The 26141-nt window shown below is 31.8% G+C and overlaps 1 protein-coding gene across 1 annotated transcript; it reads left to right on the forward strand.

Annotated features, from left to right (window-relative positions):
* Nucleotides 1–13047: 13047 nt before the first annotated feature.
* LOC148281692 (uncharacterized) lies at nucleotides 13048–25815 on the forward strand. Its single transcript, XM_088226290.1, has 3 exons — nucleotides 13048–13169; nucleotides 18846–19977; nucleotides 25738–25815. Exons 1-3 carry the CDS (start codon nucleotides 13048–13050, stop codon nucleotides 25813–25815), a joined length of 1332 nt encoding a protein of 443 aa, XP_088082416.1.
* The last annotated feature ends 326 nt before the right edge of the window (nucleotides 25816–26141 follow it).

Here is a 26141-nt window from a genome sequence, read left to right on the forward strand (position 1 = left end):
AAAAAAAGGACTTGTGATCTGTCATTGGCTGGTTTAAGTGACCGCACACTGTGTAACTTTGACTGTTTTGCCTATGTTTGAACATCCATATTTTTTAGGAACATAAATAATTGTATTTTAATTATAATTATTAATGTATTTTTATTTCCGATTAATGATAAATGTTAATGCAACTTTTTTTTTTGTGGAAACCATCCCTCCTTCTATATATATTTGTTTACAACAAAGCTCTGCATCTCTTCTGTCCCTACGATATATTCTGTGCGGCCCTCTTTGCTTCTACATATGGCCCGCAGGCTGCAGCTCCTAGATTTGCATAAATCCTTAAAGTATTCTAAACCAGTGCGCCCCCTGTAGTTTGCTCCTCTATTACTTCATATAGGAGACCCTCGTGACGCATTACGTGTCCAATCCACCTTGAATGTCTTTCGGGGGTGTCTTAAGGTGCCTTCCTCCTTCGATTATACTGAGAACCTTGCATTTTGCGATGCGGTCTCTCCAGAAAATTTCCAGAATTCTTCTTTAAGAATACATCTCGAAAGCTTTAGTCTCTTTTTGTATTTTTTTGGATGGGCACCATATCTGAATCGATTTTCTGTATTATATTCAAAAGAGCAGTATTGTCTGTAAAATAGAACCAGAACCCTGGACGAGCGTTTTCGACTCGGTGGTTCCTATCATTAAAAAAGTCGAGTGGAGAAAAGTCCACCTCGTTATGTAGTGGTAAGCGTGTTTGCCTATCATGCTCGAGGTCCCGGATTTGATTTCTGGATGGGTCAACATGGAGTATTTGTTTATAAGGTGGTTTTACACTGCACTATTTTACAGCCTTTGGATAAGCACCTAAAACGTAATACTGATCATCTTACCGTCATGTAACACATACACTGCATTTACTTTTCTAATGCAGTTTCATATGCGCCACCAGGTACGGATTGGGGTTCAATGATGATGATTCAAAAGACCGCGATGTTTCGGTAGGTTGGTCGTAATATATAAATTTATAATTAAATAATGCAGTGCCTATTGCACTGAATGGAGCTTCTCGCTACTATTTGTGGCCCTGTTATAAGTCCTGTGAGGGATATAGATCTGGTGGCTTCCAAATAAAATTTCGAGGCTTTTAAAAAAAATTGTAATCATTTTAGCAATCATTAATCATGTCCAATCAATTTAATTCCAGTGAGTGAAAAATTCACTTCCTTCTTTTCCACAATGCAATAAAGTACACATTATGTTCATCTGGAATACATTCTTTCAGCACAAAGATGGAAGCTTTTCTCGTTCAGCAACAAGCATTTTTCCTTGTATGTGAGCACCGCCAAGGAGACGTCTGTCCTCTGATACGATGTGGGGTATCTGGTTGGTAAGCGGCCAATTGCACTGTAGTGGATAGTTATTGGATTTAAAAACAAGCAATTACCCGCCAAGTTTCTATTTTAGAGGCTTGTCAGCAGGTTGAAAAGAAGGGATATGGAAAGGGACAACGACCAGACCAATCAAGAAAAAATCGTTCCTAGATTTTTTTCTTGCAACTTGCTGGAATCGAACCCGTGACGCCAATTTCAAAGTTGGCCATCTAACCAACAGCGCTATGACGTTTGTCTTGAAATCAAAACCTTTTTTTATTGTTTTGTAAATGAAATATAGCAATGCGATTGTTTAAGCAGTATCTTTGTCACGGATATAAGACATCGCGTAAATCCAAACACGTGCAATAATTGCGCAGTCGCGGACTTGTGATTGCGCTTGCTGTTAGTAGAACATCTGCGTGACTGTCGCATCTCCCTCATTATTTCCCGGATCGGCTCTTGTTGGGGAAATTTTTATTAATATAATTGATTACAACAATCATATCGTTACTCTAGCTCGTGCTAGAAATAACAGTTTGCCACAGACGGGCAGCTACACTTGTGCCATCACGCGACAATAACTAATATGCACTCTCTCATTTTATAATAAAAACAATAACAACTTGAAAATATTGTACAATTTTTCTATGCCAGAGACTGGTAATTTATCAATTTTTCTATTAACTTAAATAAAAATTTTAAGTTTGACATTTTTAACAAGGAAAAAAGCTTAGTCATTGATATACAAATAAAATCAATAATCACAATTTATTTATTTATTACAAATTCTAGTATTAGATTTTTTTTTAAATTTATCAAGAAATAACCATATAAAAAAACACGAGTGATTTTTAAGCCCTCAGCTGACCTTAATTTTGAAACTTTAAAAAAATAAGCGACTCTGCATTGCATTAAAAAAATTCATTGTTTCAAACCATTACATCATACAATCAGACATTGTTTTATGTATTTTATTTTTTTAACTATTTGATGAAATTCTTTTTCAATTAGATAATAACTGTCAAGATCACGAGTGGTAGTCAAAAAATTATTATTCTCTACAAAAAGGCATTATCTACTTTCAAATACTAATCGTCATTTTCTTGTTCCTTCAGAAAATTCAGAGTTGGTTCAACAGTTCGAAATTTTTAAAATAAGTATTGTCGATTAATAATTAGACAAAACATAATTTGTTTTACGTAGTTTAATAATTTTTTTAATCTTTTATGATTTTACAAGTAACACTCCCCACGTAAAGTATGTCCCGTACGTCGGCCACTGCGCCAGCTAATGAGATGACATTGTCAGGTTACTCACTTGAGATTTTTTCGCCTCTTTTTGTTTTAATTTTATTTTTATTTCTTTTATACCGGGAACACGATACAAACGCAGCTCAGATACTCCGACATGAATCGATTGATTGCAACTGTTATTTATACATACGGCAGCACGGAGAACATTTTGGGACCGTAAAATTTCATTTCTTTTTGCTCAAAACGGAATTTTAAACGTCTTATTTGGTGTCGTGCGTGTGTACCTACGTTTGTTTTTTGCTCCTTTTGACGTTTTTAAAATGTCCCTGCTGATACATAAAATATCGACCTACAAAATTCACCAGCGTTGGTTTGGTTTATTCTTTTTTTCTTGATACGAGTTTTTATTTACTCATCAACGACCTAATTGAATCTTTTTATTTTTTTAATGAAGTTTGTATTGCAATATTTTATCACAATAACTTTTTGATTAGACAGATATCTTAACAGAGATGACAAAACTCTTAAGAGAGGGTATATTCATATCTCAGCGTTATATCTTGTGATGAGCTGGACTAAGTGATCACAGGTCATAAGACTTTATTCGTCTCCACTGAAAGACTAAGACTTTTTTTATACGCCTCCACTCACTTGAAAAGTCTAGGACTTGTCTATAAAGATACACGTATGTGAAAAATTTGTTTTAACCTTAAATTAGAATTTAAACAAATAAAAATATCAATTACGGTATATAGCAGGCTGATGATTTTGGAAATATTCTTCAAAAATATTTTATGCTTTAAAAAATACTTTTAAAAATATAACAATACTATATATTGACATTTAATGTATTATCTGTTTCTCTTTTCTAAATTAGCGGAATCTCTGGGCAAGATACATAGTAATATTTTCGTCTATATTATTTACTACGGATAAATTGATTAGGAAAATTTAGCTCCGTACGCTTTTAGGGAGGACATGACCAAAAGCGCATAACTAAGTTTATGGCTCTGTAACCTATACCTAAACATTTAAAATAAAATAAAATTCTTAGCATTAATTGCCTTAATTAAAAACTCTGGTAAATAATACAATTGAGAAGGAATATCTTATAACATATTGATAATGAAGTTACATTTTTATTTACACGGAACATCTAATTTTTACGATTTTGCTCAGGGTAATGTACAAAACCGTATATCCAATACGGTATTGCTTCAAAACCAATTAGCAACAAATTCACTACAAAATAATATCAGGACAACGGAAAATTCAAAAAAAGTTTTGTTACTCACCAGTGCGCAGTCAGTTCTCTGCTGTCAGTATTGCGACCTGCCACAGGGCGATGAGTCTGCGGAAATATTAATTTTAATTGTATAAGAAGATTTCTATGCTTTAGGTTTTATACGGATTTCCTCTGCAATACGTTTTTTATAGCTGTAACTTTTTTTTTTCAAATACATTAAAAAAAAATTCGTAACTTGTAATTATTTTTTTTAAAAATTACAATGTTTTCAAATCATAGAACAATAGCAAAATTGACACTGAGAAATTAAAGTTAAGATTTCCGCAAAATACTTAAATGTTATTTTTCTATCTTAACCAGCAACGTAAAACTTGAGTACCTAACTCTTTCTTTGTCTTGTTCAAAATCCCGATAATAGATGTTTTACGTAAAATTTAATATACATCCGTAGTTTAAATTATAACCATACAGAATGATGCGATTTATTGAAACATAAATCATTTCAATTTAATTTAATATATTTTTACAAAATGAAGATAATTTTGACATATTTTACATTCTGTTTAAAAACTATCAGATTTTCGAAAACTCAATTTTTGAAAGTAAGTTCTGCGCTTTTGAAACTGCCTCAAGCATATTTACACTTGAAAAACAAACTTATTCTCTACGAAATTCCGTCATTCACTTATAGGCAATCACGCCAAAGTATCAAGTTCCTCAATATTGTAAGACCTCATGAATAATGCAAATATAATTAACTTCGAAACAACTTGTTTATTTTTACATAAACAAAGTACCCGATTACGTTTTCTGAAAATTATTTTTTACTAATGCAAAATTGATGTGAGGATATTAAATAGCAAAAGATGCTCCGTTCATAAATTTTAATGTGCAATGTTCAAAATATAAAAAAATATCATCATCATCATCCCCCTTTCCGCACACAGTGTTGCAAAGGGCACCGCATTAGTTAACCAAATGCGGTGAATTTCAATCATCTGTTACGCGTAGGTAAGGTGATCAGTCTCAGGCTTTACGTGCCAGTCTAACCTCTCTCAAGAATGGCAAGCATACGTCAACCACTACGCAATGAGGCAGACTTATCTCCACTTATTTTCTTTATTCAGGATTTTCATCTGAAAACAGCCACCTAGTCGAAAGCACTCGTCCAGGGGTGCGGTTCTATTTTACAGACTAACCTGTATTCTCCATCCGCCTGGACAGAGAAAAAAATGTATAAGAATAAAAAACTGCGTATCGATCATCAAACGATAGTAATTATTTTGCCATTGGTGTTAAAATATTTAATAGGTAGGAAATAAAATAACAGATTTTTGTTTTTCAAAAAAGGTTTATTTATTCAATATGCAAGTATTAAATTTGGTATGTAAGACATTACTTGGGTATTTTTTTTTATAAATAAACAGCTAGTTAAACAATTTACAGTAAATAAAATATATTTTAATTGGTTATGAAACGAATTTTAGTAAACTAAAGTAATATCAGAAGTGAGTTGGTGTATCAAATACATTTTTTTAAATAAAAACGGAGACGGTTTTTAATAACAATAATATTTCATTTTTTTTAAAACCGAAAACGATATATCATAAAATTATAGTAAAATGTAAATGAATTTGAGTTAAAGTTATTCCTCACGGTTGTCGGCCTCGTAGTGTAATGGTCAGGGTATTTGCGTACCATGCAAGAGGTCTCGGGTTCGATTCCCGACAAGGTTGATTTGAAATATTATTTTAAAGTGTGTTTTTACACTAGAATATTTCATAGTCCCTAGACTGGTGCCTGAAGCGTAGGACTAAAAAACCTTTTCTTTATGTAACAAAAAAATAGCAAGAAATGCTGCGATTGGTGTCCTAATGCAGTGCCCTATGCACTATTAGGTGCGGAAAGGGAATGATGATCATGAATAAATTATTCATCGCTCCGATCAAAACGAAATAACGATTATTCAACTCTTATATTATGCCAGTACTCCTATATGAATGCGAATCCTGGCACCTTATCAAAACTCAAAACTCCAAACTCCAAACATCTAAGTTTTCAGAGCAAGTGCTTGGGGAGAATATTAGGTGGTTCGATTTCATAACCAACATTTAATCCGAGAACGGACGCAAAAGCCTCCAATAGCGAGTGTTTTGGGGGTGCGGCTATGAACCTGGCTTGGACACGCGCTGCGATGCCTCAGGAGAGCCTTAACCCGAGTTACCTCTTTTTCACATCTGCTGACTTCCGCTTTATTCGGCGGAATTAAGGGACGCACGATGCACGATTGACTTGGCGATAATGCTGACTGGCGATAAGGTCTCAGTCAGTTGAAGAATAAAAAAAATCTAATTATTTTTTCTTTCCCGTTTTTTTAAATTATTTTTAAACCATATAATACACGTATAAATATACATGAATTTTATTTCCAGGAGTCACTACAACTCATTTCGGGACTTATTTACGCCTTTTTTTTAATGCGCATATGCAGAGCAACAAACAAACCACGCAACTTTAACATCTTAATAGCTAAATACATCTCAACAACATATCAGCTAAAAAAGTTTTCTTACACAAAAAAAATAAACATATTAAAACACTTTCGAGAATGGAGGAAGCTGTAAATCCAGGACTAAGGGAGATAAGATCGTTAACATCACATGCGACGCAGACGATGCAACCATGTAGCAATGGGAATTCCTGATGATTAGAACATATCTTTCTCAGTTAGTAAAACAAAAAGTTCAAATATTTACGTTTTAAAATCTCGAGCCTAACGAATAAAGCCTTGGCAGAATCTGGAGTGGTATTCCATACACTCTCGCGGCCGTATTATTTCGCGTATTCACATACAAAATACACGAGAAAAATTGTTTTCTCGCGCCACGAGAACGGTTTAGAATAGTACCATTGCATTCTTAAGAAATATCCTATGGCAAGATAAACACGTGAAGATTGGAAGCAAGATTCAGATATACAAAAAAGTCTGCAAGACTAATCATTGTGTATGCAATAGAGACGAGAGTAGATACAGTAAGAACAAAAAAAAACAAATAATTGCTTAGAATGTCAGAGATAAAAGTACTAATGAAATGAAATCAAAAATAAATATGAAAATAACATATTCAAACGCTTTAAGCTGAATAAATTCAGTAAAAGACATTTAGATAGATACAGGAAAGTTTTTTTTTTAATTCTCTTTTTTAATTCAAAAAAGTAAATTGAAGTATTATCACTAGGCGATTAAGGATGCACAATACGTTTTCTCTTCCGGTATTCAATAGCAATATTGCGCACTGTAACTCCTTATCGCGAATCATGAGGTTGTATAATGCTGTGAAACAGGGTTTTGATGTTGATGTATTTAGTCCTAATCCACGCAAATATAAAAAAATCCTTGTCCAAAAGGTTTGATTAAAATGTATAAATTACTTCTCGTTTAAATTGAATTTTATTAAAATAAATACAAATTTTAATAAACTGCATTCAGTATGTATACTAAAGATTAAATTTTAATTTATTTAACATTTCAAATTTTTGTTTTCTGATTATTGGCGTTCACATATGAAAGATAATTAGTGTTATATTTTTTTTATTTGATAAATTGTATGTAAATGTATGTATATAAATTGTATGTATATAAATTGTATGAAAGATAATTAGTGTTATATTTTTTTTATTTGATAAATTGTATTTATATTGTGATATCGTTTAGTGTATGTGAATTAAAAACAAGTAAATTAATATTTATTAAGATTAGTTTAAATGTTCGACCACAAAGTAAATGCTTTCATCATAAATAATATTCTTCTTCCTATGGTACCACTCCACTGCAGATGTTGAATATTATCAGGGCAGTTATTTTATTTTTCCCGCATGATAAGGATTTTAAGCTACAGTGGAACTGGTGGGTTTTCCAAATAGGTTGTCTTTATATTCAAATTACGTATTGATTTTATTAAAATAAAAGCATTAACAAAAATACAGGATACGTTGACATAATTCATTCCAATGTCCGTCTTGCAAAACAAATCATTTTATAATGTAACAACTTTTTACAGTACGCTTGTGTTACAAAAATATTCCTTACCTTTCCTGAAAATGTTTAAATTGAATAAAGTACGAGGTTTGTTCAGAAAATAACGATAGTTTTTAAATTTTACGGATTTGAAGCTTTCGGTCCTCAAATTGTAAAATTATGTCGGTGTACATGCCCCTGAAGAATGTTAAAATTTTCAACTGTATTCATTGTTCACTTTGTCTGTGGCAGCCGCTTAGCTTAGACGTGTTTGGCGTGCTCGGCAATTTTCGTATTGGCGATCTAGAATGCCTCCACTGGGACAATTAAGCCTTAGGTTCGACGTCATATTCGTAAACCTATGTTTCGTTACCTGTTATAACACGTTTCAGTAATTCTGCATCGTCGTTGACTTCATTTACTGACACCTGAGCAACTTCCATTCGACGCTGTTTTTGTTCGAAATTTAAAAAAATTGGAACAAAGTTTGCTGCCACGCGTTTCATACACAAAACCGATGAAAAAGTTTCATGGCATGATCCAATCAATATTTCAACATCATCAGTGACTTCTTTGGTTGGGATTCAGCGGTCATTTACAACCGTTTTTTTTTTAATTTTATTTTTTATTCATAAATTTTATAAAAAGTACATGTTTTTGTAAAATTCTAAACATATCTACCTTTACACATCTAGTAAATGTTATCACTGTAACTCTCCAAAAGAAGATACTAACTCTTGTGCTTGGAGAGTGACTTACATTGTTTTAGTTGTTTATTAATAAGAGTTTATATTATTTTAAATACGAGTACATGAAAAAAAAATTCAAAGATAGGATATTTAAAGAAAAAATATAAAATAATAATACATTCATACTAATTAAAATTTAATGTTGTTTTTACACGAGTTCAAAAAATTTCTTCAGATTAACTTTAAATAAATGATTTATTATTTTGATTTTAGTTCATTTACTTTTTCCACGTTTTCATCGGTTGTTGATGTGCTGGGGCGTCCGGGCCGTTCGTCATCTTCAACGTTTTCATGGCCATCTTGTAAACACTTATACCACTCGTAAACTTATGTTTTACTTATTTTTACGCCTTTTTCAACATTTAACACACTTTGTTCCACTGAATTTTTTTTACACAAAGTTTTTTAACAAATTATTTTTAACAAATTCACAACGCTGCAGGAACGGCGAGAAAGGGGTGATCTAATAGAGACATATAAGATACGCAACAGTCACTATAGCTGCTAAAATTTGGATCCCATGTTCAAGCTTAAACAAGATGCTCGTCTTTGAAGTCACAGTATCAGACTTGAGAAAACGGGATTCAATCTAAATCCACGGAATCATTTCCTGAGCAATAGGGTTGTTGATGGTTGGAATTAGCTGCCACAAGAGCTGATCTCAATCTGTAGTCTCAGTGGGGTCAAAAATGGACTAGATTTGTTTCGGAAAAGTTAAAGTGCGCCAACAACTAACTTTCGTTTAAATAGATTTTAGCATATCAGCTTTAAGCTGCTCGCTTAAAATTAATAATAATAATAGCAATTAAATTCTTTGATCCATTATTTTTAACTAATGAAAATTGCCCAGTTCATAAAAACACGTCTAACCTTATCGGCTGCCACAGACAAAGTAAACAATGAATACTGCTCAAATTTTTAGAATACTTCAGAAGCATGTAAACCAACATTTTTTTTTAAAATTGACAATCGTACTCTCCAAACCCGCGAAATTTAAAAATTCCAGTTATTTTATGAACACACCTCGCATGTTTCGTATTCAAACATCAATAATTATGGAATAAAGCAAAAATGTTGTGTTCAAAAGTTGCCTTACCAAAAAAATAACAGGATTTTAATGAATGCGGCGCGATAAAACTTCGTTAGTATATTTTAGTATAGACGTTAATGCAAATAGCGTGAGTGCCCGAGGTTCAAGGTTTTACGTTCATTCATAAAAACCGGCTAAAACCACACGTCGATTTAACAAATATCCATTCATTCATATAGGTACCTACTTCAACACCAACACTCATGGGTATGTAATATATGTACATTGTACATATATCGAATATCAACACGAGCGTGAAGTGCTATAAAGGCAAAAATATTAATACAATTTATATATTCAACTTATATCAAGCGCCAAGAGTCTAAATATTGCATCAATGTAAATATTTGAGGGCATTGGAAGCAAAGATAGCAAACTCCTGTTTTAGTGTTTTCGAGAAAAATAACAAAAACTGTTACACTAATGCCAATAAGAGTCTTTATGTTAGAATGGTAATTTTCTCTGACATTTAACTTTAGCTTTTTAAGATACTAATAAGTTGGCTTTAATAAAAACACGAATTCAAAAAATATTCCTAATATTTGTATGGCACGGCCATTTTGAAAATTTAAATTTTAAGCCTGTCATTGGTCAAACAAAATGGCCGATGTATATTTTTATGATTGCTTAAAACTATTTTCAAACCATCAGAAGTATGATTTTAAACTGCATTTACAACTCAACTCATGAGTTTATAAAAATAATCTTGATAAACTACAGAATGACATCATAACCAAAAAAAATGTTTTTGGAGGTTGCTATCTTTGCTTCCAATGCCCTCATTTAACAAGAGTAATAGAAGTACAAACAGGTATACCAGGTATAACAGGTATATATATCGGCGGCCTCCGTGGTGTAGTGGTCAAGACGCTTGACTCACGCACGGAAGGTTCCGGGTTCGATTCCCGGTGAGAACACAAAAATTAAAATTTGATTTTTCTCAAGCCTGGGTGCTCTGTGATGTAATTCACCACTGTAATTAGGCCTCCTGGCCTGTTGTGGTGCAAAAAAAAAAAAATGTAAAAAAAAAATCATGTTACAATATGGATGGAGAAGGTTTTAGAGAAAAGATCATTAATTTCTAGACATTTACAGGGTGCTGTCATTGGCTGGTTTAATTGGCCACATTACACACTGTGCCACATTCACCATTCCGCTTGTAACATCCGATTTTTTTAAATTCTTATTTTTTAACGTTTTTTTTCTGAATTGAAAGAGCTAACACTTTTATGGATGCTAGTGAGATTCATCTGACTGAATTCTTTAACCCATATAACTAGGTAACGCATGAAAATATTTTTCAATTTTAATACATCTCGGAGCAGTTTGCTTAAACAACAATAGACAAGGACTGTATTTAAACCCCCGTGGTTATGTTTTCAATACATCAAGTATCATTACATTGATACAAAGAAGCATACAATTTTTGTCTCCAAAATATTTAATATTATTTTGCTGAATTTTTTTTTATTTATAAATCATATAACCCAAAGTATTTTACAAATATAATACATTGAATGACATTTCTGGGAGTAAAAAAAACTCAATTCGGGACATAAATAATATTAACATTAAAAAAAAAAACATATTGAGAACAACAAAGAAACAAAGCAAGTTTAGCTTTTTAGGTTTTTTTTTATTGTTATCGGGACCATTGTAAAAAAATGCTTTAACATATTTATAAGCAAAAAGTATATTAAAAATTTAAATTCTTAGGCTGGCAGTTAATACCATAAATAGTCTTGTTTGGTAAATAATTTACTCCTGAATAAAAAATGTCTTTCATAAAATAGGTTTTACCCTGTTTAGACATAATTATTACTCCTTCATTCACACCTAATGCTGCATAGGAAACTGTAGTGTTACAACAATCGCGCCGTATCTCGATTATCTGTAACATGATCATAAGATGATCAGTCTTACGCTACAGGTATTTATGAAATAAATTGTTGCAATATGGCTTTTCAGTACCGAAGTTTGTAAACAAGTATAGCCAAAAAACACTTCATTATGCAATTTCTAAAATTTTCAACAGGATTCCTAAGCAGATCTTGAAAGAAAATGTTGACAAAATTTTAAGAAAAAAATAATTAATTGGCTAGTTTGTAACAAGGCTTTATATTGATTATTATTTTATGTTAACCGTCATCTATTGAAATTTTTGCAAATATATTTTATGTAAAACATATCTTTTCGTTCTTAATAATGCATTTATTAATTTTTAAATTTCTATAATTTCTCTTAACGTTTTTATTTATTAACGAAAAATAAGAAATCTGCTTACAAGCCGGTTTTGCGGTTGAGTGGGTTTTATTATTTTTCCTTTTATATTCTCTGTTCATGTTTACTTTCTTAAATAAAAATAAATACAAAAAAAACACTTCTTCAACGAATCATTTTATGTTAACCTTGCTGGAAATCGAATTCAAACCTTACCACTGCACCACAAAGCGCACTATTATAATGGCTTAAAGTAGACATGCGTACATGCATGGTTTTTTGTACCTTAGTCAAATTTAAATTATATTACACAAGTTAATTTATATTACATAAGTTAAATTATATTACATACGTTAACCCTTTAATGACATTCATTTAACCAAAAATATATTTTTATGTATGTTTCTTATGCAAATACCGAATAGAAAAATAATAGAAAAATAATTGATATTTTTCTGTTTTCATTTCATATTTTAGTTTACATCGGGTATTAAAAGGTTAAAAAGACAAGAATGTAATGAAAAACTATTCTTATGAATATCTTTATAAATAATAATGAAAGTTAAAAAAAATATTATAACCTCAAATCTTTGAAAAAACAAAGAAATCACCCTTTAGACTTTAGCTAAATTACATTTTTTACAGAATATGTGACACTGAATTTTTCCTTCAATTTTTTTCTTACCCTGTAGGCGACTTTTTATACATTGATTACCGGCATGTAGCAAATCGTCTACATTGGGCATTGTAGGGTTAAATTATATTTCATAAGATTTTCAAATCCCATTCACCAAATACAATAGTGATGTAATATTAGGTGCTTACCTATGAAATGGCTGTTTTGTTAACAAAACTTCTTTTTTTTTCATATTAAAATCATGCATAAAATTGATAAAAAAAGTGCCCTATATTATCTATATAGTTTTACCGTTTCAATGATGGTTGGTTAATGTAATCACTGCAAAAGTCCTGTGGGCGGGAGTCGAAAAATTTTGTGATTGCATTTTTCATTGAATTTTTGGAGTTCAATTTATATCTTGTAAAGTTGTCAATATCTCGAAAAAAATGGTAGACAGTCGGAGCATGGTCCAACGAGTGTGTTATTGTTTTGAGCTTTGAATGCTCACGGTTGTCATCCAAGATTCATTTCTCATCAGAAGTAACAATTTAAATCAGAATATCCTCGTTATTGTGTCGGCTCAGTGCCCACTGCTCAAACTTCTTGCCTTTGACGACTTTATGTAAGTGACTGAATATTGTTTTGTCACTTAAGTTGAAACCAGCTGATAGCTCAGTTCTAGATTAAGATGAGCCCACTTCCACTATCGCTTTCGATTCCTTGTCTTCAACATTTGATTTTTGACGTCGAAATTTCCCAAGCGGAAGCGATCAAATTAATAGTAAAATCGTCCAGCTTAGGCTAGCGGTGTTAAGCCTCTGCGCATTAATGTTGCGTGCCGTCTGCGCCACGTTAGTACCGCAACGGAACACATATTAAAAAACAATACAAATTTTCATCTTATCCATCAATAAATTCATAAAAGTATTTGAACAGCATTAACGACGAAAAAACAAATGCCATGTTTACTTTAAAATGATTCGTTTAAAGGAAAAAAATATTTTAATTTATATTTCCTACGCAAACGAAAGTTAGCCATATTTTTCTCAGCCAGTTTGTAAAAATTGCAATTTCATAGGTAAGCACCTAATAAATAATATATGTTTCATCACAATGCCCAAAAATACTGTTTACACAATGCTAATTTATTGCAATTTACAATTCTTCCGCCTGCCAATAGGCAAACGGCGAAGCATTTCATTATTTCGCGTTTCATTTTTTTAATTTTTGTTTTGTTATAGTTTGTTTAACATTTTTACAATGTACGAGTAGTATTTTAACATATTTTAACCAACCGAAGGAGAAATATTGATAATGACGTTATTTCTTGCCGTTGGTGTAAAATCATGTCCCTGAGCAGGGGGACGACGATATCCGTCTTCAAATCTGTCTAGAAGAATAATTCAAGCATAAATTAGAAGTATCCTATATGTTTATTTTGTAAAATATGTCATTTCGCAGTTTACAAGCATAAAAAATCACTTATGTAATATTTTTGTGTAAATATTTATGCGTTTAAAAATATTAAAAAAATAAGTAATATTTTAATTTATCCTATGTACTGCTTTCTTAATTGACGTTGTACCTACATATTTATTAAAAACTAGAACCTTAGAATTAGTTATTTGTCACATTATTGATAAACATTTTAAACTTACAATTTATCACTATATGAATTTCGCAATCGATAATATTTTTGAAATGTGTTTTTTTGAATGACATTTTATAAACAAATACATGTCATATTATTTTGAAAATAAAACTTTGTTATTAGTGTTACACGTTTTTATTATTTTACAAGAACACTACTATAGTTTCGAGAGAGCACTCCTCACATGATGATATAAAACTTTTATGACTTTTAAAACTTTTATATCACCCGTAAATGGAAGAAGTGCTCTCTCGAAACTGTAATAGTGTTCTTGTAAAACAATAAAATTATGTAACACGAATAACAAAGTTTTATTTTCGTAATAATTTAAAATGAAGTGTTACGTAGTTAATGCCGATTTGATGAATATAATACATGTTAATTATTAAACTGGATATATGTATATACCTACTATTAGCTAGTAAGATTTGTACGTGATTATATGACATTGGTAACGTTGAATTTATTTGACTATTCTACCAATTTATCGAGTAGCCATCAAGGCCTCTTTGTAAAATATAATAAAAAACAAATAACATGCCCCTTCTAAAACAAATGTGTCTGAAAAAAATGTTGGTAAAAATACGCTGGGAATCAATTATACTCGACATATTGTAAAATCTCTTATGTACACACTCGAGTTTGATTATGATAATGGCGTCGCGTCGAGTTTCGTAACTATTTTTTATAAGTGGCTTTTTCCAAGATGGATCTTTACTTTGGCGCCACATTTATTCAAATAATGCCCACTCACAGAGTTAAAAAAATAACAGGTGACTAAGTTACAACCACAAGTGACCGGCGAAGTGACTTATTCACAAAATCAATACGAGTATCTCGTATCTACGTTTCGCCTCAGGGTTATTCGTAAGAGATCAATTTTCTAAGACCGGCCGTTTGCATATTATAACGTCTGTTTCCATCGAGAACTTGTTTTCTCGGAGATACGATTAATCTTGGCGTTCTGTAACGGCCTTAATACTATCGTAATAGACCGAGAGACGGATTTTTGCGAAACACGAAGAAAGTAAATCAACACAATCCTGAATATTGATCGTCTTATGCGAAGATAAACTTTAACATGTGTCTGGGTTATCGTCAACTGATAGTAACAAGTCTCTTTACACTTGTAGAGAGATCAGGCATTTTGCATAAAATAATTCCAAACTTCACTTTACAACAAATTACTTTCAACGTACAATGTTCAACCACCCAAGGGCCAACTGCGTAAATGTATTGTTAAATCAATCATATAAAATAGCTTTAGTCCGTTTATGTACTACGGTGATATTATTTGTTTTTGCTTCTCTTCACATGGACGTGATTGGTGGCTTCCGTAGTGTAACGGCTAAGACATTTGACTCATCATGAAAGGTTTCGGGTTCGATTTCTGGTCAGAACACAAAAATTAAACTAAATTTTTCTCAACCTGTGTGTTTTGTAAATTAATTCACTACCATGATTATACACTATAGCCTGTTGTGGTAAAAAAAAAAAAAAAAATAAAAAATAATTGAATAAAAGATAAAATAAACAAAAAATTTAATTGAAGGAAAATTTTAAATAATGAAATTTTTAAATAAATAAAAATTTAAAATGCACAAAAATACAAAAGTGACGGTAATGATTTATTTAAATAGTTTAGTATACTCTCACTTCATTATAATTAATGAATCCTTACTTTTATATAAAACAATTGTTATGAACAGTTTTAACGTTTTACTTTTTCCAAAAAATGAGGTTGGTAAACATTACAAATAACTTTCATTTTTAAATGAAATATTTACATAAATACCCTAATAAAAAAATTCTAAATAATTTCTGGGTACATGGATTTCATGATTATTTAATAAATACTCTAGCATTGACAATAATTAGTTTTAATTAAGTTTTAGTAAAATGTTACTACTTTAAATTTGCAATTTAAAATCATCATATTATAATTATACCAGACTTAGACTATAAAACTTAGTAAAAATTAATAGATAAAGAAATTTATATGAGAATATAACCACTTACCGACTTTTTAGTCTACCGGTTTCGAGACGTACCCGTCTCTTCATCAGTACACTCACTACATCAACATTCAAATACTAAAATACACCTTCACCATTACCATCACCGTAGTATATATATATATTATTTCCAAAAATACCATACTAATAATAAAACAATCGGGTAATTCCACCTCTACCCCCCCCCCTCTCATCACCGTATCAATTTTTCAAAAAAAAAAAAAACTAAGCTTAGATCATGTTTAGACATGGTGGTGTTCGCATCCTATAAATATGCATGTGATTGACGTATTCTGACGGATACGTCTCGAAACTGGTAGACTAAAAAAGTCGGTAAGTGGTTTTATACTAATATTTACTAACATTATTTGGTAACATAGGTAAATAAATTGTACAAATAACTTTTATTTCAAGAGTAATTAAAGTAACATTATCGTGCATAGCTTTCTTACTTGTAATTGACAGTTAATCGAAACACTTTGCTTTTCTTTAAGTAAAAATTCCTAAAAACAATAAAAACCTTACTTTTTAATATCATGTTTCAATTATTGTACACTTATACCTATTTTATTGTTATTACTTATTCGTACTGAAGATTTTATTTCTCGTAGTATTATTCAAACAAATGATTATTTATTTCATTTCAAGATGCTCTTTTTAAACAGCTTTATTCATGTCGATGAAATTTGAGAAGTCTTTACACAAATCCGTGTTCTGTACAAAATTTCTAACTGAAATCACAAGAAGATAATATTATGTTTACCTGCTTATTCAATATTCTCACTCCGATATATTTTGAGAAAGAATAAACTATGAAATCGTATTTGAATAATATAAACATTGGTACTTAAAACTGAATAACTTATTAACATATTACAACAGAGATGAAGAACATTTAAGAGAAGGTTATTTAGAAGTCTAGGCATCTACAGGGCTTATGACCTGTCAATGGCTGGTTTAAGTGGCCATTTTACACACTGTGTAACATTTACCATTCTGCCTATATTTGAACATCTATATTCCTTCAATTCTTTCATCTGTTGATGTTTGTGAAGTTAAAGAGCTGAAACCTTTATTTATGCGGGTGAGAGAACTCCCCAGGGAGTTGAATCCAGTCCTTGTCTACAAAAGTTTGGACAAACTCAAAATATTGTTGATAAATTACCTGGTCCATGAAGAAGTATAGAAATTGAAAAAATAACATTTTCAGGCGTTGCCTAGTATGTATGTGAAATAATTCAATTAGATGAATCTCAGCCGCATAAATAAAGGTTTCAGCTCTTTAACTTCACAAACATCAACAGATGAAAGAATTGAAGGAATATAGATGTTCAAATATATGCAGAATGGTGAATGTTACACAGTGTGTAAAGTGGCCACCTAAACCAGCCATTGACAGGTCATAACCCCTGTAGATGCCTAGACTTCTAAATAACCTTCTCTTAAATGTTCTTCATCTCTGTTGTAATATGTTAATATAAACAGCTCCCCAGGGAGTTGAATCCAGTCCTTGTGTACAAAAATTTGGACAAACTCAAAATATTGTTGAATAACTTATATCTCAAACATGAAAAATAGATACCTGATTCAGAGTACGAAAAGCTTAAAGATTAAAAAATACTAACGTTAAATCCATGTAATTTTTTTAACTGGATTTTTTTACAATTAATAACATTTAATTATACACCATAAACATTCAAATACGTGCAAGAAAACTTGATCCGAAAAATCATTCATTGTCTATTTTAAAAGTCTCGCCAGCATAATATTTTTAAAAAAACTCTTATATTCCTTCGCAGTTTACAAATACATGAACCTAGTTCCTACTTAAGTAATAATTTACAAAAATAAAAAAGGCAAGTAAATAAAAGAGTTTTCCGATGACGATTGATGTATAATTGTATTTTTACCTACCCTTATGAATCCCTGTAGCTCAATCACAAATAACTATCGACGTGCTTAACAACATGCCAAGCATTTGAGCGATCACGAATTAAGTACGAGCGAATTAAGTCACAAGACAACGAGTGTGTAATCTCTAAGTCAACTTGTGTTGATTTTTTTTTGTTTTCCTTGTAAATAAATACAGTTTACTGGCAAAAAAACGGCGTTTACTTTAAAAAATAATACAATATTTGGCATTTGTAGAATAGCAAGGAGTATATAATACAAAAAAGGGAAAAATTTAATTACAATTACTATGACGATTGCTTTTCTTGACATTTGGCTTGCCAACCGCCGGCTAAATGCAATAAACAGCATGATAAATAAATAAAAATTTTTAAAAAATAGCCGTTTTTGAATATTTTCCATATTTACACCGGTAAAAAACAAATATGTGATTGCGCAGCAAGATTATACGTCGCGAAACATAAACATTTTGACATTTAATATTACGTGTTCACGAATGTCGCATTGTGATCGCAAATACGAAAAACAACCATGGTGAGAAATTGTTATCACGTCAAGGTTCGTAGGTTTTCACGGCCTTCAGAATACAGATAGTGTTTTTCTAGGTTATTATGCCGTGTTTGTGGGCTTTGTATTGCCGACGTTTCGGAGCACATTGCAGTGTCCATCTTCAGGGCTGAATGTATGAGTGTAGTTTTTAGTGTGTTTAATTGTGAGGAAGGAAAAAATCCCATCCCACCAATAAGATTGATAAAGGAATAAGGGAGTTAGTGAGGAAATCTAATATTCCTAAAGACTTACATTGGAAGATATTTACACAAGCTCCGAAAACTCCAGCACTATACGGACTACCAAAAATACACAAAGAAGGCACTCCTTTGAGGCCAATAGTAAGCACTATAGGTGCTCCTACATACAAACTCTCACAATACTTGGCAAGTCTCCTTCAAAAACACACGGGAAAAACCACTTCATTTGTCAGAGATTCTTCACATTTCGTGGATACAATAAAGGAGCTAAAAGTTGAGAAGGATGATATATTAGTCAGTTTTGACGTAGTGTCACTTTTCACGAATGTGCCCCTGAATGACGCAATGGTACTTATAAGAGAGATTTTTAGTGAAGACATGTGCGCTTTATTTGAGTACTGCTTAACAAATGGATACTTTTCTTTTGAAAATGAAATTTTTAAACAGTTAGAAGGAGTGGCTATGGGCAATCCTTTATCGCCGGTTCTAGCAAACTTTTTCATGGAGACATTTGAAGAAACGGCCTTGGACACAGCTCCATATGCACCCAAAGTATGGCTTCGATACGTAGATGACGTATTTGTCATTTGGAATCATGGTGCAGAAAGATTAACAGTGTTTTTAGACCATCTAAATAATCTCCACCCGGCTATACAGTTTACTATGGAAGTAGAGGAGGACAAAAGCCTATCTTTTCTAGACGTCAAATTAAGCAGAAAGGAAGATGGCAGACTGGGACATACGGTGTATAGAAAACCCACACATACAAACCGGTACCTCCATGCTACCTCACATCACCACCCATCTCAAAAATTAGGCATCATAAACACGCTGGCCAGAAGGGCAACACGTATTTGTGAAGAAAGTAACCTAGAAGAGGAATTGAATATACTGACAAAAGTATTAGAAAGTAATGGCTATGAAAAGAAGGATATAAAAAGAAGAATAATGTCGGTAACAAATCCAAAGAATATTTCCAAGATGGATGATGCTAATACGGATAAAAGAATAGCGTTCCTTCCCTATGTCAAAAATGTCACGGATCGAATTGCAAAAACGCTTAAGAAACGGGACATAAGGACAGTGTTCGGTACGACCTCAAAAGTAAGAAACTTACTAAAATCAGTAAAAGATCGGGACCCACTTGAAACAGACGGAGTATATAAATTAAATTGCAAAAGCTGTGAAACAGTCTACATAGGGCAGACTGCCAGAAACATAATGACAAGAATAAAAGAGCACAAGAGTGCATGCAAGTTGGGCTACCCGGATAAATCAGCTCTTGCAGAGCACTACATAGAAACAGGGCATAATTTCTCATTTGAGCCAAATGTCCTTGGAAAGCCCAAAAATCATCAAGCCCGTTTAATAAAGGAAGCCATAGAAATATACAAGCATCCTAATAACATAAACAGGGATGATGGGTTACGACTACGAACCTCATGGTACCCGGTGCTTCCAAAGCCCACGGTACAAACTCCACACACTTAACCACATACATTGCCCGACTGCGACACGGTACAAATTCCTCACAATTAAACACACTAAAAACTACACTCATACATTCAGCCCTGAAGATGGACACTGCAATGTGCTCCGAAACGTCGGCAATACAAAGCCCACAAACACGGCATAATAACCTAGAAAAACACTATCTGTGTTATCACGTCGCTTATTAGCACGTCGATATTTATTTGTGATTGAACTACTGGGGGTTAGGAGAACATATTTTAAATAAAAATTGACGTTTATTTGAAACATTGCATGGTGGCCTTTAATAATTGAAACTAAAAATCGTAATAGTAGTAACATGAGCACTGCACATAGGTACTGTGCAGATATTGAGCCGAGAAGCATGCCACCGTCGCTGGCTATTTAGCTCCCCTACACCGGTCGGCTTCCGGTCCTCCAACATCGGCACAAATGCCTATAATATACAAAAACACCAATGTTTTATATGATAATCATAACACTGTATGGATATAAACATAAATAAATTATAAATAGCAGACAAGCAACAATAATTTGGATTTCAAATCTAATATCAATTTTATTATTTGCACAACAGGCCAGGAGACCTAAGTTAGTTAATTTTCAGCAAAAAAAAAACCCAGGATAGGGAAAAATAACAGTAATTTTTGCGTTCTCTCCGGGGATCGAACCCGGAACCGTGTGTGAGCCAAGCATCTTAGCCATTACACCACAAAGGCCGCCATAGACATCTAAATGAAAAAAAAACTTTTCTAGTTATTTACATATTACAACAGGGATGAAGAACATTTTAGAGAAGGTTATATAAAAGTCTAGGCATCTACAGGGCTTATGACCTATCATTGGCTGGTTGAAGTGGCCATTTTACACACTGTGTATTATTTACCATTATGCCTATATTTGAACATATATATTCGATCAATTCTTCCATCTGTTGATGTCTATGAAGTTAAAGAGCTGAAACCTTAATTAATATGTTTGAGATTTATCTGATTGAATTATTTCACTCACATACTAGGCAACGCTTGAAAACATTTTTCAATTTTCATGCTTCTTGGACCAATTGGAGTCTAAATTTTTGTAGACAAGTACTGAATTCAACCCCCTAGGGAGCTGTTAATATTAAAAGCTCTCTGGGGGGTGAATTCAGTTCTTGTCTACAAAACTTTGAACGAACTCAAAACATTATTTTCTAGTCACGTTAGTTTACAACGATACATGTATTTGATTGTTCGGTTTGTCTTTAATTTAATTAATTTGTCCGATTTCAATATAAAGTTTTCATCGCTAATTAATATTTATAAGATTTTTATTTATTACCCCTACCACCTGGTATTGCATTCGCAGTTATGTTTCAAATGAGCTCCATTCAAATGACTCCCGCCCACGCCTCGGTCGGATTTGAGGTCACCAGCTTTCCTAAAGCACTATTATGAATGGATGTAACCTCCGCGAAGTCAGAAAGAATGAATGGACTTCTAGTGGCACGAGGGAGGGGATATTGCCCATTCATATTATTATTATTATTTTTACCGACATACTCCGCACGCCGGATAAAAGAGATTACTGTCAAATGTACAAAAATGTTTATTATAAAGTGCCTTCTGTATATTTTGTACTTACGCGCTTTTTGGCACGCTGCATTCGCGGGTATTATGACAAAAGGAATTCAACACCGGGACGAATTTCTGAAATACGACCATAATAAACAATGTATTTTACTTATAAAAAACAAAAAAAATGTAAAAATACGTTTTCAGAAGCATAAACGATTTCAAATTTCTATATGCGAGGGGTAAACTACATTACCTCCAAAACTTAACTTTTCAGGAGAGACAAATTACTGATTTTTTAAACTAAAAACATCTTGTACTGTATGAGAGGCTGTAAAGCAAAAAAAAACATTCAAAAATACTTACAAAAATTTACATTTTAAAAATCTTAGGGAATACTGCATGTTTTCTTACTATCTTTAAGATCAAATTTGTTGTGGAGTTACAAAAAAAAGTAAATAAATCATTTTTGTTAATAAAGAAGTTAGCAGTTAATGCTATTTACCGTGTAATGGAGGGCGAAAAATTTGATTTCGAGATAGTAATAAACTCATTTGCATCATATTCGGAGTTATCATAATTTACCTCTTGCATGCAGATTGGTGAAAACTGCTAATTTATACCTGTGTATACTGTTTTATAGAAAGTATTACATGAATCTGTAATTAAACTATCATTTTACTAGGTTTTTTTTAAGGTTTATTTACAATATTTTAATAATGAACATGTTTATGGAATAATAACTAACCAACCAAACATTGTTCAAATGATACGCAGTTGGCAAAGGGGATATGAGTAGAACGTCATGCAATTAAGCATTAAAAATAAGATTTTGAACCTAGGATTTCTGGGCACAGTATTTTTGCTCCTACAAAACCGGGAATAATTATTATATAGTTAAAACGGCCGACTTACAGACTATTACATTCACTATTCCGACTTAAACAATTGAACATCGATATTTCTTTAATTTCTCTTTTGGTCGATGTTTTTTTTTAATAAAAAATATTTACATTCTTATATCTTTACACAAATATTAAACTTTTTGGGGCCATTTTCAACATAAGACAAACAACTCATTATTAGAAAATGGGATTTAATTTGGGGTAGAGTGGAGTTCGAACCTCGGACCTCTGATGCATGAGTGAGTCCGTAGCACTAGCCACGGGACTACAACCCGATTCTAAAAAAACTTAGTAATTTTTAAACGTGGAATCGTTTAATTGGCTTTGTGAAAGTTTAATATATTTATAATTTCTTTAAACTTTTCAGTATTCCCCAATAAATCAATAATTAATTGTTGCAGTTCCATAAGAATGAAGTTTTATCTTTAAAAACTACTAATTTATTACATTTCAACACAGACTATTGTATGTTTTCTCTATGAAATATTTATTAAATACATATACTGTATCAAGTTTGTTCTAAATTTAATATTACCATTTATCAACTTTTGAATGTATGTAATACGTATGTAGATCCGGTATGCCTAACGTTTTTATTACGCATAAGAAAATGTACACTAAATAATAAATTCAAAAATGTCTATGTATTGAGATTTCGTCTAATTTATCCAAGGTACTTCAAACCTGATGAAAAAAAAATACGTACCAAAAAAAATCTTAAGAAACAATATGATAGACGTAAAAAAGACCGGCATTAATCATCGATTATAACTATTAATAAATTTGAATGTCAGAAAAGTATTTACATGTTACTAATTAATTCTGTTTTTTGCCATCGCTATTTCCTGTGTGAATCACGAGGGATATTAAAATGGACTTATATGGAAAAAAACGTGTTTATTTGAATTTGCAGTTTGAATACTTGACTGACGAGTCCAAGTCGCTATGTCGCAAGTTGCGTCGCGAAATTATTTATTTGAACAACGAAATTTGTATAATCAAACTTGGGTTTGTATTGATTCATTTGTCACAGATGTTTGACTCGTGTTAACATCTTACAAAAGTTAATTAATGCGAGAGTTAAACAATAATTTAACCCACTATGTATGTCACAATGCCAAAAAATATCATCTTGTTTTTTTATTAATATAAGAGTAGAGTCTTCTATAGAAGCAAATATAAAATTATTGTTTACATTTGACTTTGCCTCAAAGCTAACATCAAAGAACGACCATTGCATAGTAAGGAATTCGTCAATTTAATAGGCTAAACATAGGAACTTACATTTTAAGATTTTTTTAAATACATACAAGCATAATATATTATGTAGTTTTGTAGAAAAGTTATGGACCCTTGAGCAATGACCCTTGAAACAACCAAATCCCAATCACAAACATATTTTTAACTATGCTTGTTATTTGCGTTTAATTTAAAAGAACACTGTATTGAAAAAACTATTTTTAATACCACATAAAACATATGTAGTACCGATGTTAAAAGTATTTTTATCAACATTATGTAGATTAGGAACAATTACAATATGTTTATTTACATAAAAAATAGCGTATTATAATGTATGTAATGTAATATTTAAAAAATCAGATTCTATTTTTTCCCAACTTGGCAATAATTTGTGATTTATAAATAAAATCGTTCTAAGATATATGTTATTCCAAAACAAGAATTATATTCCAAAACCGGGCTGTATTCCTGTGGCTAGTATCTCGGATTCACAAATCACGGGTCCGAGGTTCGAACCCTGCTCTACAACAAATTGAAATTGAAATTGATTTTCTCCCAGAGAGTTATTGACAACTCATTGAAAATGCCCGCAAAATTGAGATTTTTGGGTAAATCATAAGATTTATCAATTCGTAATTTGTTTCTGTGGATATCTGACATTAGTTTTATTATCTGCATATTTTATGTTATAGTTTTTACGTGTGTTACTGTTGATATCTCGAATAAATATATTTTTTTTAAAAAACGTAAATAAATAAAAATAATGATGTTCCGGAATACAATAGTAACTTATTTCAGCTCGACATTTACGTTTTAACCAAGGAGTATACGTATGATTAATTGTATTTATAATTTAGAACTTCGTGGTAATTCTTTTTTTACTTTTAGAAACTACTTTTTTCCCAACTAGCTTAAATATAATTAAGGTATTTTAAACAGCATTTACGATACATTGAAAATACCGTAAAATAGACATAAAATCAAAAAGGCATAATTGAATTTGCCAGGAATATATTCATTACAAGTTTATAAAATGACGTCTTCAAAAACCTGGCTAACATCTTATTCATTGTCTTGATTTCTCCATTCAAAACAAAGGACGAATTTACTATGAATGGTAGTTAATTGAATTAAACAATAGGTTACGTTGAACACATTCCCCGGAGCCCTGAAAAGAATACATCTTCTAAAGATAATGATATGCTATACATCACCACAAAAATATGTAGAGAAAAAAACAATAAAAAATGCGCGCACCACAAAATGGGCACCTCCTCTTTTATAATGTCTTTGCAGACGCCACACGACTTTTTACTTCACTATTCATAGACCTTTATCAAACAGACTATCACGGTGACTTGACAAAAATGATCGACGTAACATAAGTAAGTTTTTTTATCCAATAACTAGGTGAAGTGATTCTTTTTATGTTAAAAGTCAGATCTGCTCGACAGTAGGGGTCCCAGCTGACTATGAATAGTTTGTTATTTTTGTGGTTAAGACGCGACGCATGACAATACCATCTCGGAACATATAATTTTGGTGCCAAGAACTATCAATTAATATTTGATTTATTACAATAACCATTCAAGAGCCTATCGCTACAAAAAGTTGCGGTCGGGCAAGGCCATAAATTTTTTGAAACATTTAACATTATTTCTTTTTTTATACAGGTACGCCACTACTCAGATGCTCAGGAAGATCTAGTCAGTCAGGTGTTGAAATGTTCTGTGAGCTATATGGAATTTTAAAGATACGAGTATAACGGATAAAGTGAGTTTTTTTCAACGGGAATTATCGTTAAAATTGTTATATTTATGACGCATAAAGAATACATGTTAATGAACGTATTTTATTTGCGATTAAGTAAGGTTCAAACGTATAAAACTATTTATAGAATTCTAGTTTATCATAATAAGCTGCAAATAATGTGACGACACCTCAATAGCCTCAAATATTGTCTTTGAAAAATTATAAATAAATACAAATGAATTTTCCAATTACGAATTTTTAACGCCAACATTCATAATATTTTACCAATTACGCGTTGAAGTACCTATATTGTAAATGGATTTAA

This window comes from Micrasema longulum, unplaced genomic scaffold (assembly GCF_059751315.1).
Source record: "Micrasema longulum isolate JH-2025_06_02 unplaced genomic scaffold, ASM5975131v1 h1tg000419l, whole genome shotgun sequence".
Classification (NCBI taxonomy): Eukaryota; Metazoa; Arthropoda; class Insecta; order Trichoptera; family Brachycentridae; genus Micrasema; species Micrasema longulum.